Source organism: Glandiceps talaboti, chromosome 1 (genome assembly GCF_964340395.1).
Source record: "Glandiceps talaboti chromosome 1, keGlaTala1.1, whole genome shotgun sequence".
Classification (NCBI taxonomy): Eukaryota; Metazoa; Hemichordata; class Enteropneusta; family Spengelidae; genus Glandiceps; species Glandiceps talaboti.
The window spans coordinates 2,411,036-2,425,760 of NC_135549.1; the positions used below are offsets into that span (position 1 = coordinate 2,411,036).

General features: G+C 35.3%; 1 protein-coding gene across 1 annotated transcript in view; it reads left to right on the forward strand.

The window, feature by feature from the left end:
• LOC144443206 (leucine-rich repeat serine/threonine-protein kinase 2-like) overlaps positions 1-14,725 on the forward strand; it is a 61,816-nt gene that overhangs the window by 13,226 nt on the left and 33,865 nt on the right. The window contains exons 11-32 of the mRNA XM_078132606.1: positions 281-360; positions 827-933; positions 2,679-2,808; positions 3,086-3,216; positions 3,668-3,796; positions 4,424-4,504; positions 4,991-5,133; positions 5,685-5,802; positions 6,105-6,205; positions 6,914-7,033; positions 7,446-7,545; positions 8,032-8,130; positions 8,626-8,842; positions 9,241-9,362; positions 9,798-9,809; positions 9,928-10,056; positions 11,227-11,351; positions 11,813-11,903; positions 12,471-12,539; positions 13,010-13,224; positions 13,624-13,734; positions 14,220-14,356. Of these exons, the coding sequence (XP_077988732.1) occupies positions 281-360; positions 827-933; positions 2,679-2,808; positions 3,086-3,216; positions 3,668-3,796; positions 4,424-4,504; positions 4,991-5,133; positions 5,685-5,802; positions 6,105-6,205; positions 6,914-7,033; positions 7,446-7,545; positions 8,032-8,130; positions 8,626-8,842; positions 9,241-9,362; positions 9,798-9,809; positions 9,928-10,056; positions 11,227-11,351; positions 11,813-11,903; positions 12,471-12,539; positions 13,010-13,224; positions 13,624-13,734; positions 14,220-14,356 (2,567 nt within the window). The remainder of the gene's footprint in view (positions 1-280; positions 361-826; positions 934-2,678; positions 2,809-3,085; positions 3,217-3,667; positions 3,797-4,423; positions 4,505-4,990; positions 5,134-5,684; positions 5,803-6,104; positions 6,206-6,913; positions 7,034-7,445; positions 7,546-8,031; positions 8,131-8,625; positions 8,843-9,240; positions 9,363-9,797; positions 9,810-9,927; positions 10,057-11,226; positions 11,352-11,812; positions 11,904-12,470; positions 12,540-13,009; positions 13,225-13,623; positions 13,735-14,219; positions 14,357-14,725) is intronic.

The window sequence follows — 14,725 nt, forward strand, 5'->3', positions numbered from 1 at the left end:
GTCTGTGTCTGTGTCTGTGTCTGTGTCTGTGTCTGTGTCTGTGGCTGTGTCTTGTCTGTGCCTGTGTCTGTGTCTGTGGCTGTGTGTGTATGTCATCAACTCGATTGTGTTAATGTCCATTGACATTGTCTATTTATGCTGTATCTATGACATCACCATTGACATTGTCTATTTATGCTGTATCTATGACATCACCATTGACATTGTCTATTTATGTTGTATCTATGACATCACCATTGACATTGTCTATTTATATCTTTCACTCTATGTCTGCTGATAGGAAGCTGCATGTAGAGCACTGTGTAAATTACTGTCACATTCTCCTCAACTAATTGAAAGGATTGGAGAAGATCAAGATCAGTAAGTAATCAAACCAATGGTCGTATTTATTCCACTTTCTTCAAGTTTCCTGGAAACATCATGCTAGGGCACATCAGATTATGGAAAACTAGTGGGATGTAAAAGAAAAGTATCAATTTTTGAAACTTTCTTTGTCAAAAAAATAACAAATAACTTTGTATTATATGAGAATATCATCAATGTTTGCTTTGAAACTGTGGAAAAAAACACTTTGCAATGTACTACTATCCTACAGTTCAGGACTGTAGTCTGACTAACATCTAAACAGCACTCCTAGTGTCCAAACTGTACATTCTTTTGTTTTTGTAATAAGCCAAAATTTTAGCGTGTGTGTGGGGGGGGGGGGGTGTTATATTGGATGGTTTGTCTTTGATTTACCTATTATGAGAGACTTATTATAAATCAATACTTGACAAAAAACATAATACAAATTCATATTAAAACATATGTGTTACTACATTAACAGAGTTGGTATTCACGTCAGAGTGTTAGCATGTCTTATGGTACATATAGATGACTGTCGTGTATTCAACTCAGCTTGCAGTGTCATTTACAGACTTACAGCTGACAAGGGTAAGAATATCATTTATTTTAGTATTGATTGTGCCATATTTGTTGTATATCTTTCAACTTTGTTTACTTTTTTTTATGTTTTATAATGATAATGGCCTTCAGTGTGTTTTATGTGATTTCATTCAAAAGTACTTGTTTTGTCTTCTGATTACATCTTCCTGAAAATATGAATTCTGCATACTTGGTTGACTGAAATCAATACGCTTTGCTACTAACGAGACTTGCTAGCTATATACTGACATTTTAATTGCATGCAAACTACTATCAACTTTTACTGGCAGGAGGTGCAAGGGCTTGTAAAGTAACATTACCTTACTCAGGTCGTGTATCTCGAAGAATTTCTAGTAAGTAGTGAAGCCAGCACAACTTGTGGCCATACAAATGTACTTGGTGTTGAATAAAGCTTGTAATGGACATTGGGTTTTAATTAATAGCTTCAAATTGAATTGGTGTACTGCAGGCATTGTTTATGGCTGTCTTCACTCAAAGCTGACTTCACTCAAAGCCATGCTAGCTCTCAGACCATTGTATGCATAATTGTCCAAATATGGCTGCCAAATTTTCTTCATGTAATGAAAATACTCTGACAATAATACCAGCAACAAGACTGTTCACTTTTGTAAGAAACAAACAAAACATAATTTCTTGTATTTTAAAGAAAGGCTTGATACAGTAAAAATGGGATCAAATACCAACTTTAAAAATGATAAAATACAGTTTATTCAGAAATGATTTTCATCCATAAGATCATAAATCCATTAACATGATTAAAATACAACAGAAAATCATAATGATTTAGATATATGTATAATGTCAATTTTATATCTTCATCATACTGAAATAGTAAAGTTTTTCAAGTGGCACAAGCTGAGTTTATAAGCTTTTTTACTCGAGTGAAAATTCTGAAAACTTCGATTTAATATTAAAACTATTCTAGTATAATATTAATGTTGATGCATGCTTTCTAGGACATTTACAATTTATGTTCTGGCATTGTTAAAACTGTTGATACTTAGTAGTGAGTTCCTGTACATTTTTTGTATGTATGATAAATTACATCATCAGATGTTTATAACTTTGTTATATCTTAATACCAGGTTTGAGTTCAGTCAGTTGCAAGTCATGGTTAGGTGTATATATGTGTAAGTAGAATACCACGAGTACCTTTTAATATGCAGAAGAAAAAGTACATTCCAAAAACTTATGAACTCAGCTTGTGTTCCTTTAATTAAAAACTTATGAACTCAACTTGTGTTCCTTTAATCAAAAACTTAAATTTTAAACACTCATCCATTGATCACTTTACAGATGTTAAAGAAATCCATTTCAATAATTGTTATGACACTGCGGAAACCGTACTTTCAGCTAACTGAGATAGATACAAACTAAAACTATTGTTGTGACATGTTGATATAAGCTATTACATAGTTTATACTCACAGTAGTTTCTGAGTTTCTGATGTCAAATTTTTCTCACGTGGTTCTACAGACACAGTGTAAATTTTGGGGAACTTCTAGTGTTTACAGGGTGATTATATCCACATAACGAAGGAACCACTATGTGTAATCTACCACATCAAACAAGAATAGTTTTAGTTTGTATCTATCTTACCAATAGTTTAGCTGAAAGCACTATTTCAATAGTACTACTACCTGTATCTGGTTATGTATATTGTCTATCATGTGCCAATATGTGGCGAGGTGACTGTTCAGTTTGATTGTTACTTGTTTTGTTTATATTTACAGAAATGATCCAATCATTATTTATGGATAAAGGTGCCTACATTCCAGTGTTACGAGGAATGCAACAAAACCTGAACATTCCTACATCACAAGCTATAGGTTGTAAAGCAATCAGAGGACTTACACTCTTTAGGTAATGTAAACTGTTTTGTAATACGAACTCTTTGATATTAATATGACTGTTTTGATACTATGGAAAACTTTAAATTTGTCAAATGACATATGAACTCTTTTGTAATATGTGAGTGGTTTGGTTATACCAGGTTAGGTCAACTGTTTGGTACTCTGAGCTAACGTTTGTAAATTTCAATATTTGCATATAGCCATCTTCAGAGGGGTTCACATCGTGGACATTTCACTAGCCTCAGTATACCCAGTTTAAATTTCCATTTCTTGGTCCTTTTGTTTAGCCCTGTCCATAAAGAGGAACTTGTGTCTTATGGAGCATTAAGTGATATTACAGCGGCTTATGTAACTTACCTTGATGATCCGATGGTGGTGGAGGAAGCCATAGGTGCAATAGCTTGTCTTGCTGATGTTGGTAAGTTTATGAAGTTAGATTTGGAACAAAATCGTCCTTCTTCTTGGTTAGAAAACTAACAATGAAAGTGAATCAAGGCAGCATATTTGAACACACCAATAACTTGCCTTATTGATGTGCGAGTGAATGATCGAGAAACCCAAAATATAGCATAGACTATCATATTTGCTAGAAATCAAAAGTGTGATATAGTTGTGTAAGTTGTCATGGTGAAGACATTCCAGCTTGTGTATTGCTGTAGGTGAACATTGAATGTACAATCATACCTTGGGATCTCCTGCCATATTTGGATAAGGTGTGTCATATGTCATGCCATATTTGGAATATAGTACTGTGTCATTATGTCATGCCATATTTGGATATAGTGTGTCACACATTTATTTCAATATTGTGTGTCATATTTCATGCCATATGAAATGAAAAATTGTATTTTTTTGTTTTTGACATGTAGAAATAGTACGTCATCAGTGCATAGCAGAAGCCATACATGAGTCCATAGTAGATAGTATGTACTCGCATGGTGAATCAGAGACATTGCAGGAAGTTGCGTTGGAAGCCTTAGCTGTGCTGTCTACAACAGGTGAGATATGAGTTATAGCTGTGCTGTCTATAACAGGGGAGATCTATAACTGTGCTGTCTACAACAGGTAAGATCTATAGCTGTGCTGTCTACAACAGGTGAGATTTATAGCTGTGCTGTCTACAACAGGTGAGATCTATAGCTGTGCTGTCTACAACAGGTGAGATATGAGTTATAGCTGTGCTGTCTACTACAGGTGAGATCTATAGCTGTGCTGTCTACAACAGGTGAGATATGAGTTATAGCTGTGCTGTCTACTACAGGTGAGATCTATAGCTGTGCTGTCTACAACAGGTGAGATATGAGTTATAGCTGTGCTGTCTACAACAGGTGAGATATGAGTTATAGCTGTGCTGTCTACAACAGGTGAGATATGAGTTATAGCTGTGCTGTCTATAACAGGACAGATCTATAGCTGTGCTGTCTACAACAGGTGAGATATGAGTTATAGCTGTGCTGTCTACAACAGGTGAGATTTATAGCTGTGCTGTCTACAACAGGTAAGATCTATAGCTTTGCTGTCTACAACAGGTGAGATATGATCATAATGGCCAATCAAGGGAGATATATAGATATTATATAATAATGGAATGTAACCAGTAGTATTTTTTGATTCATTTCTTTCAGAGAAAATGTACGGTTTACTCAGGGAAACACAGGCATTAGATGCCACTCTAAATGCCATGGACAGATATAGCAAATCTCCTGGTAGGTTTACACTTTAATTGTATTTGTTGGCTCTCAACAGGAAATCTGTGGAGAACTTCAATGGTGGGTTAATGCCTGTCTGTGTGTGTATCCATAGTGAATTTTTCTGTGTGTGTGTGTGTGTGTGTGTGTGTGTGTGTGTGTGTGTGTGTGTGTGTGTGTGTGTATCCATAGTGAATCTGTGTGTGTGTGTGTGTGTGTGTGTGTATTAATATCTTTCTCTGTGTCTGTTTGTATCCATAGTGAATCTTTCTGTGTGTGTGTGTGTGTGTGTGTGTGTCTATACACATCCATGTCTTTCAGATTTGTGCAGTCGACACTAATTGATACATCCAAATTGATGCATGATTGCCAAACGATGAGCCCAAATTCCGAAAATTAAGAATCAGATAGAACAAACCATACTCATTGTTTCAGTCACCCAAAACATGCCCTACTTGAATAATTACTTTATTAACAAGATTCTTGATCATTTTGTTTTTACAGCCATTCAAAAGAAAGGTCTTGTCTTGTTACAAGTTCTTGTTGAAAAAAATCAGCTATGTGAGCAGAGTTTTTGTAGGACACTAGCTGACTTGATAATAAATGCATTGACTAACTTTCAACTAGTATTTGGAGTTCAGGCTGAGGTAAGACAATGAACATTCTTGCATCTGTGTTCTCTTTATTTCACCATGGAAGTTACAGTTTTCATTTATATTCTGTTTCAAGAAATTTACTCTGACATCATCACTATGTTTAATAAAGTCATGTTACACTGTATGTATCATTTTTACAGTGTTAAGATGCAAATCGTAATCCAGTGTTGGACTTTTTCTGTGTTTGGCGCCCTCTATAGGTTGTTTAGAATATCAAATTGAACTGATGAACATATTGCTAGTTCGGAGTTCGACATACAATGTTTTAGTTGTTTTTTTTAAAAACATATGTGCTGTGCTACTGTGGAAAATCAATTTGAGATGCAATCTTTATTATTCAACCATCATAACTGTATTGTGTTTTTCAGAAGATGCTTAACTATCAATCTTTTGTTAGTTTGTTTTGTTGAGAGTTTTATTGAGACCATCTGGTTCACATTTGCACTTTTAAAACATAGTACATAAAGTATACTTATGTTATGACGCCATTGTTGCTATTTTTTCTATATTGACCAGAGCTTTTTCCTTTCCATTTCATTTAGGGTTGTGTTGCAATGCAGATTTTGTCTGAGATGTCAGATCAAATGAGTGAAGTCTTTATAGAGAAAGACGGACATGACAGACTGTTTTATATCATTGACAACCACAAAGAAAACCCAAGTAAGAGAAATACATTACTAAGGCAGGCAAACAGACATGAACAAAATGTTGTACATGTTCACAAACAGTAGTTTTATGTTCGAGGTGTCTTGAATTAGCTGAATGATAAGATACACACACAAATTCCAACTGTTGGCAAGCAAGTGTTTCTCAGCGTTTACGTTTTGTTCATATTATTTATATAACAAAGCACTGAACCATGTTCACCAGCTTTCATACATCAGAGTTGTGTAAGAGTTGGAGTAGTGTAGTTTTTATGTCTGCAAAAGTTACATGTATCAGTGTATTGTGTATTTATACAGGTCTTATAGAGTTAGCCTGTGAGTGTCTCTATGTACTCAGCTGTGTCAGAGATCTCAAAAGTCAGATTCTACTCTCTGCCAGTAACAAAGGACTGATGACGGTAAGGGGTATTTTATTTAGTACATTCAGTTTTGCTACAGTGACATTGGCATTATTTGTATAACAATATATACAACATTTTGAAATTAGACAAAGATATTTTAATATGGACATGTGCTTCTAAATGTACTTTGTCAATAATAGTTGTTCAACAACAACAACAACAACAACAACAACAACAACAACAACAACGTGCATGTATGGTATAAAATTTCTATTTGTGTGGTTAATGGAGCACTGCAACTCTACATGTTATATCTATAGTAATTTTTAGTGTGCAAGAAGCTGCCCAACATAGTGGTAAAATTACATTTCTTTTTACAGATTATTAGGACTAAAATAAGTAAGCTGTAGTAGTTACCAGTGTTCTCTCTATAAATGAAAGACAAACTTATTTTTGTGGGTGGCAATGATAAAAAGTGGATTTCCTTGTTAGTTTCCACACAGTAAAAGGGAATATCAAATTTAGTGGGTCATTAAATATTACTGGTATTTGTTATGCATCTATGGTGTATCAGAGTGACCTAGAGGGCACTTTGGTGCAGACACTGTCCCTCACACTAGTAAATCACATTTGATATCATAAACTCATTGATAAGGGTACAATATTTTGTTAGATTGAGAAAGGTAGTGGGGGTGGGGGCACTCATACTGGTGAAGTCTGATCTTGTAATTAAGATGCACCATAAACTTGATAAATAATTTACAGGGAGTGGAATGTCTGCTACAACTTGGTGCTGATGTCAATGTAGGAGAAGGTGTTAACACACCATTATGTTATGCCTGTAAAAGAGAAGATATTGAAATGGTTAAATTACTACTCAAACAGGTAAGACTTATGGACATCAATATTTTTAAGCGTTTTTTTTTTTCAATAATACATCTCATGTGAGACAAGTATTAACTGAAAAATTGAGATGTTTTTGTATGTCTACATGTACTTGGTACATTTTGCTCATCTGACTTTTTGATAACAAAAAACTGGGAATTACTACTAGTTTGTTGGTTGGTATATGGTTTTGAGTAAAAACATTCCCTCAAGAATAAATAGCCATCATGTCTTAACACTTTGTGATGACCAGGGAGATAGAAATTCTGAAGATTCCATTTCCAATCTGATAGTCTGGTCCAACACCTTTTGTGTGAATTTTGAAATGATTCTCCTACAAAGAATTTGAGGACCTAAGTTATTATTGTCCCAAACATTATAATGTTCACATTATTTTAATGTTTTTTTACAGGGTGTGACAGACATGCAGACAGCTTTACGGATAAGTCTTGAACAAAACAGTCATGCTATCACAGGAATGCTTCTCAAACATATGGGACACGACAAAGAAGGTAAAAGATTTTAGCACTTGAAGATTAAAGTCAGGGTCTGTATTTGAAAACAGTTTAAATCTTCGACAACTTTTGCACCTGAGAGGCCATATTTGTAAATCAGTTTTGTGAACTGCCAGACTGAGTGACATTTGATGTAAGCTGTGTGTAGTATTGACAATTCTGAAATGGTTGAAGTAAACTGAGTTCCCAATGTTGGATTTTGCTAACTCTACTCTGCTTTGAAATCACAGCAGAAAGAGGTTAGACTGTGACACTAGGTGTTACAGTTATCGAGTAGTTATGGTTTGTACTGGTTTGCACTGGTTTGTACTGGTTAGGTATGTCTACGAATCATCATTTGTCTGTCTCTACAAACTTCTAAACTTCCCTCAGTGCAGCACAAATTCACATATCAAGTTTTCAGTCAATGTTTCAGCTCATTCTTTATTCCATTATAGAACATTTTACAATATCCTAATGTTTTCCTTGGTTTGTATTTTATAGCTGGGATCGTGTCATGGAGTGGTCTTGGCCTGGGAACATTACAGTCGGAATGGTTCTATCCGACACTGCTTGGCAGAACATACTCAGCCTCATCAATAGGTAAGATAAGACAGTCATCATTGCATTCCCAAATCAAATAAAATCAAACCAAACCAAACCAAATGAAATGAAACCATATCAAATCATATCAAATCAAATAACTTCAAATCAAATCAAATGTCATTTTAACTTTGAAAATATATGCTAATGATAATAATTTGACCGTTTGGAAAAAATTAAGGCTTGGTATATTTTTCAATGATGGAAATTAAGGCAAAATCATGAAAAGTTGTAGCCACTAAGCCTTTGATCTTAAAAAACATTTTCAAGATGAAATGACTGAAATTTTTCTTTCTATGTTAACTCAAGAAATTGACCTTTGACTTTGACCTCCATATTCAAGGTCAAATAACAAATAGGTCAATAAATTATGAAGCTTTGTATGAAGAGACACCATTCAAATTTGCACAATAACTTCGCCATGCAACACACCATTTGGGGTGGGGCGAAGGTGAAGACTTGTTGAATAATATGAACACTGTTTTGTTTTATTAGTGCCAAACTTAGGCAGGGATCTAGCAATGAGAATCAGAAGATCAGAGGAGAAAAGGCTAACCAGGAGAAGAATTGTATCAGAGCAATGGGGAAGAAATATTACGGGTAATCAAGATAGTCCACATGGTAAACTCAGTATCAGATATACATGGTTCAGCAGCTCTCCATCACTGCTTAGATTAGGCTATGAAAGTCCCACCAGACACTCTCGTGGTAAGTTAACTTGGTACAGCAGCTCCCATCACTGCTTAGATTAGGCTATGAAAGTCCCACCAGACACTCTCGTGGTAAGTTAACTTGGTACAGCAGCTCCCCATCACAGCTTAGATTAGGCTATGAAAGTCCCACCAGACATTCTCTTGGTAAGTTAACTTGGTACAGCCATTCCCCATCACTGCTTAGATTAGGCTATGAAAGTCCTACCAGACACTCTCTTGGTGAGTGTATCTTATGTCAGTGACCAATTATTAAAAAATGAAGGGAACAGTAAATCGATTTATATTCCTTCTCTTTTATTTATCATGTATCATATCAGGTTGTTTTCAACAAAAATTTATAATATTGGAATGGAAAATGAAACCATTTGTAATTTTGTTTGCTAATTTTTCCACTACTAATTTCAGAAAGTACTGATGAAGAATCCTCCATCTCAGAACTTGAAGACTTCTCCCCAATATCAACTAGACGTCATCGACTGAAAACAAGACATGCCTCACTAGATTTTGGCTCACCAAGAGGTAGTAGTTTAATTTTTTAAATTGAAACTGTAATTGTAATCGTGAATATTATTTGTCATATTGTCACTTTGTAACCATGTTATTTGCCATATTGTCACTCTGTAACCATGTTATTTGCCATATTGTCACTTTGTAACCATGTTATTTGCCATATTGTCACTTTTTTGTAACCATTTTTAAGGTATTAAGCCCCAGATTAGGGGAAATGAGGACCAAATCTTTAGCTTTGGATATGTGTTGTCGCACATGAAGCAGTCACAAAATACTTCTGAAGCAACTCTCCAAGTTTCGTAAAAATGACATTACTGAAACAAAATAATTGTTTGCACTGACTGAGAATATCATTTAAATCCAATCAACTTTTGAGTTTCATAAACCAGCTTCTGAACAGCACTCCTAGTGGCCAGATTTTACAATCCTTTGTTTTTCTGATAGTAACTGAAATGAGTGGCATTCATACATATATGTATATAGTACAGTATAGTATAGTACTGCTAGTGGCCACATTATGTCATAAACTTTTGTTTGATAACCGACATGAGTGACCACATTCTCGTTTCAGGAGGAAAGAGTTTAGATGGAGCATATGATATGATGTCTTTGTCAATAGAGGAAGAAGATTGGCAGAAATTTAGTAAAACAAGTGCCAACTTACCTGTCAGTCCCAACGATCCTAGGTCAACATGGTACTCTAGTACCTCTACAAGTAAGTGAAAAACAAGCTAACTTATTCATGACTCAGTCCATGTGACCCCCACCCCCCATCAACATGGTACTCTAGAACCTCTACAAGTAAGTGACAAACAAGTTAACTTATTCATGAGTCAATCCATGTGACCCCAGGTAAGTGACTGAACTACAAACAAACACAAAACACTAGAATTAGAATTAGAATTAGAATTAGAATTAGAATTAGAATTAGAATTAGAATTAGAATTAGAATTAATTTATATAGTGACATGTCAACGAAAACAATATCCTCACCGCTTTCCAATAATGCACAAAAATGAAAAATAAAACAAAAGTAAAGTGATAGTGTGATACTGGAAATAGTTTCTAGCAGTGTTCAAAAACCAGGTAGTTAGTCCACTAGGGAAGATTTGTGTTTACTTCTGACTGCCTAGTCTATTTCTGCATATTAATTTTTGACATTTTGATTGTTTTGTAAGTTTCACAATTTGACTATGACTCAAGTTCACAAATTTGTTTTTAATAAACCATCTATTATTGTTATTATCTATCTGGTATTGTAAATAAATTTTTTATCATAAAAACAAGAATGTGAATACAATCATCTGTCCTTTTCAAAGGTCTACCTTCCAGCAGTGTATTGATATCAAGTTACATTTCAAAGGTCTACCTTCCAGCTGTGTATTGATATCAAGTTAACATTTCAAAGGTCTACCAGTGTATTGATATCAAGTTAACATTTCAAAGGTCTACCTTCCAGCTGTGTATTGATATCAAGTTAACATTTCAAAGGTCTACCTTCCAGCTGTGTATTGATATCAAGTTAACATTTCAAAGGTCTACCTTCCAGCAGTGTATTGATATCAAGGTAACATTTCAAAGGTCTACCTTCCAGCTGTGTATTGATATCAAGTTAACATTTCAAAGGTCTACCAGTGTATTGATATCAAGTTAACATTTCAAAGGTCTACCTTCCAGCAGTGTATTGATATCAAGTTAACATTTCAAAGATTACCTTCCAGCAGTGTATTGATACGAAGTTAACATTCAAAAGTCTTCCTTCCAGCAGTGCATTTATATCACATTAACATTTCACACTTTGATATTAGTTCATTTTTTAAATTTGATTTGAAATTCTGTTGTGAAATGACATACACACGTATTTATACTGTAGGTCCTGAAGGTCTAACAATGCCACTAGGCTATCCTTTCTCTGCTAGAGGTGAAGCTGATGGTCAGTCTACCTCACCATGTGACACACCAAGAGATTCACCTGTCTCATTTACACAGACCGATAAGGTATACTATTATGATAGACCTGCTTGAGTTGATGGGATTTCACTTATTAGATATTTTCATTGAAGCTGATTCAGTATAATGTATATGCTTTAATTGTCTGATGATAGATAGCAAGGTGTGTGGGGAGAATGCAAAATTCCACTGGGGGATAACTTATGGTGGAGGGAGGGGATGGTGAGGTTGTGTGTGGGGAGAATGCAAAATTCCACTGGGGGATAACTTATGGTGGAGGGAGGGGATGGTGAGGTTGTGTGTGGGGAGAATGCAAAATTCCACTGGGGGATAACTTATGGTGGAGGGAGGGGATGGTGAGGTTGTGTGTGGGGAAATATAAAGAAATGCAATACAAATTCATGAAATGTATTCAAAAAATATGTTTATGAAATCCAAAGCTATCAAATTAAATTTTAGTGTTGTTTATATATCTCAGATTAAGATAAGAACAACTTTATTTTCTGTAGATGGAAATAGTTTCCAGAGGATCAGAATCAAGGTTCCAGAAAAGAAGCATGTCAATCTGTTCAACACCACGTGCAGTTACTGATGGGGAAGGTAAAAATTATTATCAATTATGTAGTAAACTGAGGAGGAGAAAAGCTTGGAACTCTAACCAAGGACTAGCTAGCGCTTCTTGAACATGAGAGAGTTGTCTACTAACCATATATGTTACCCAGACTGGCATCCACAACCCACAACATTAGCCCCTGTCCTACCATATATGTTACCCAGACCAACTTCCGCAACCCACAACATTAGCCCCTGTCCTACCATATATGTTACCCAGACCAACTTCCGCAACCCACAACATTAACCCATGTCCTACCATATATGTTACCCAGACCAACTTCCGCAACCCACAACATTAACCCATGTCCTACCACAGTTAAATTTTATAATACATATAAATGTGTTAGTTGTGTCAACTTTGATAACTACATCAGTGTTCTATCAACAAATACTGACATTGTTACGGGAAATTTGTGTAACAAAATAACTTATTGTTATTCTAATTATTTTCTGCTAATTTTTTGTTTTTGGGAAGGCCCTATATAAATGTGAATAAATGAATAGTGAAATAGACTGTGGTATTCAAAGCTAATGTACGTTTTTGGTTTACAGACTATATGTCAAAAGATACAAGTTCTTTAAGTCTGATGAGACAGCCTCCGAGAAAACGCCAATTATTAGGTAGGTTTTCACTTGCTCAGTTCAGAAAGAAAAATGCAGATTCCTTCAACAGATTTTGTATTTATCAGTCAGATTTTCTCTGTCTATATGCATCACAATCTTACTTACTGCATATAAAAAGATGATTGACAAGTTTACCGATGGGTAGAATTTCAAAGGTAACAATTTCTGAAATACCCAGATTATAAAGATAGATACAAACTAAATCTATTGTCACAACAAGTTGATACAACAGTGATAAGGCAGCTCTCTGAAAGCTAGTTCCATAAATTCGCAGTGTACTGTTTTGGGACTTCCAATGTTTACACTATCTTGGTCACATGGTGATTAGACTCACACAACAGAGGAACCACTATCACACACTTGTGTAATCTACCATATTGAAAAACAGTAGTTTTAGTTTGTGTCTATCTTGGTAAACCGAAGGCTTGATTACCAGAGTTATAATAATCGTATGATTGACTCAACAGAGGGTATTGGTCCAAGACGTTCTTTGACAATAGGATCATTTCCCAGTGAAGTTCGTCAGTTGAATGTCAAACACCTAGACCTGTCGTCTAATCAAATATGCAGTTTACAACTCCTGTGTCTTTCTGACATTGCATTGTTCAACAAGTTTTCAACTATAGAGAAACTAGACCTTAGTCACAATTCACTAGAAGACTTCCCAGTGGAACTTGCCAAGGTACGAAATGCTTCCAACAAATTCTACAAATATGTTAAGAACTGTTCAATGAGAAAATCAGTCTGTCTGTCCTGTATGTTTCTGTTCGACAAACTGTCTGTCTACAGCTGTCTGTCTGTTAGTTCATCTGTTTGTGCATGTCTATCTGTCTGTCTGTCTGTCTGTCTGTCTGTCTGTCTGTCTGTATGTTCATGTCCCTGCTTGTCTGTGTTCGTCTGTTTGGCGGTCTGTCTGTCTGTCTCTGTTTGTTCAACTGTCTGTTATATGTCTGTCTGTCTGTCTGTCTGTCTCATGTCTATGTCTCTGTCTGTCTGTCTGTCTGTCTGTCTGTCTTCTGTCTGTGACAAGTTATGTGTAAGTTGTTTGTTCTGATCAAACTCTTTTATTTTCATCCCTCAGGCCTTGCCAAATTTGCAGCAACTTTATTTACAAATGAATAAGTTTGTTGTGTTTCCTGCACACTTGATAAACATTGGTAGTCTACAGTTGTTAGACATGTCAAACAACAAGGTAAGTATTTATATACAACTAGACACAGATTTGTCATTTCTTCTGATTCTGTATTATGCCTTTGAAATTAAAAGTCTGTCTTATGCAATGTGACAGTTTCTCCAAAATAGAACAGGTTTTTCCTAATAGAAAAGTAGCTCTCTGATTGGTCCATAAGTTTGTAGGATAATGGCATTTTTTGGGCATGTGAGGGCGTGCTTCACACGCAAAAAACCCTTCAGTGTCTCCAAGTGTTTGAAATTGGGAAAAATAGAATCAAGATGGTTGGAAATGTATAGAGACTGTTATACACTACAGTCAATCAAAGGTGTGAGATTTCCAAATTTCACAGATATTCTTCTTGGCCGCTAGCAACTTTGCATCTAAATATTAGTTTTGGATTTCAAAATGTACAAATAGTGACACTTTGCATACATTTCTTACTTGTCATAATTGCATGTATAGATATTCCCATTGAGTGAAATTGTTACTCCATATTATCCCAGATTAAAGATGCTAGCCAGTCACCTGACAAGACGTCATTCTCTCTGCGGGAATTAAATATCTCAAATAATGACTTAGCAGTGATTCCATCATGGATCTCTGACCATGCTCCAGGACTGGAAACTCTGTCAATGTCAGGGTAAGTTATCTCCTGTTGTACCAACAAGGTTGATTGTTACAAAAGTTCAGTCAATCAATCAATCATTCATTCAATCAGTCAATCAATCAATCAATCAATCAATCAATCAATCAATCAATCAATCAATCAATCAATCAATCATGCACATGGGCACTAAACCACTAATTTTTCCCTCAGATAGGAGTCAAGATGTTTTTCATATTCATATAATTTGAAAGATACCTAAATATATTCTGACTTCCAATATTTAAAAGGAAACTTCCTGGAATCTTTAGCAATGGGTTCTATACACGTACAGTGATAAGACATGACATTATAGTATTTGCTGTCCTATGTGCAAAACACAAATTTTCCAAAAATTCCTACCTT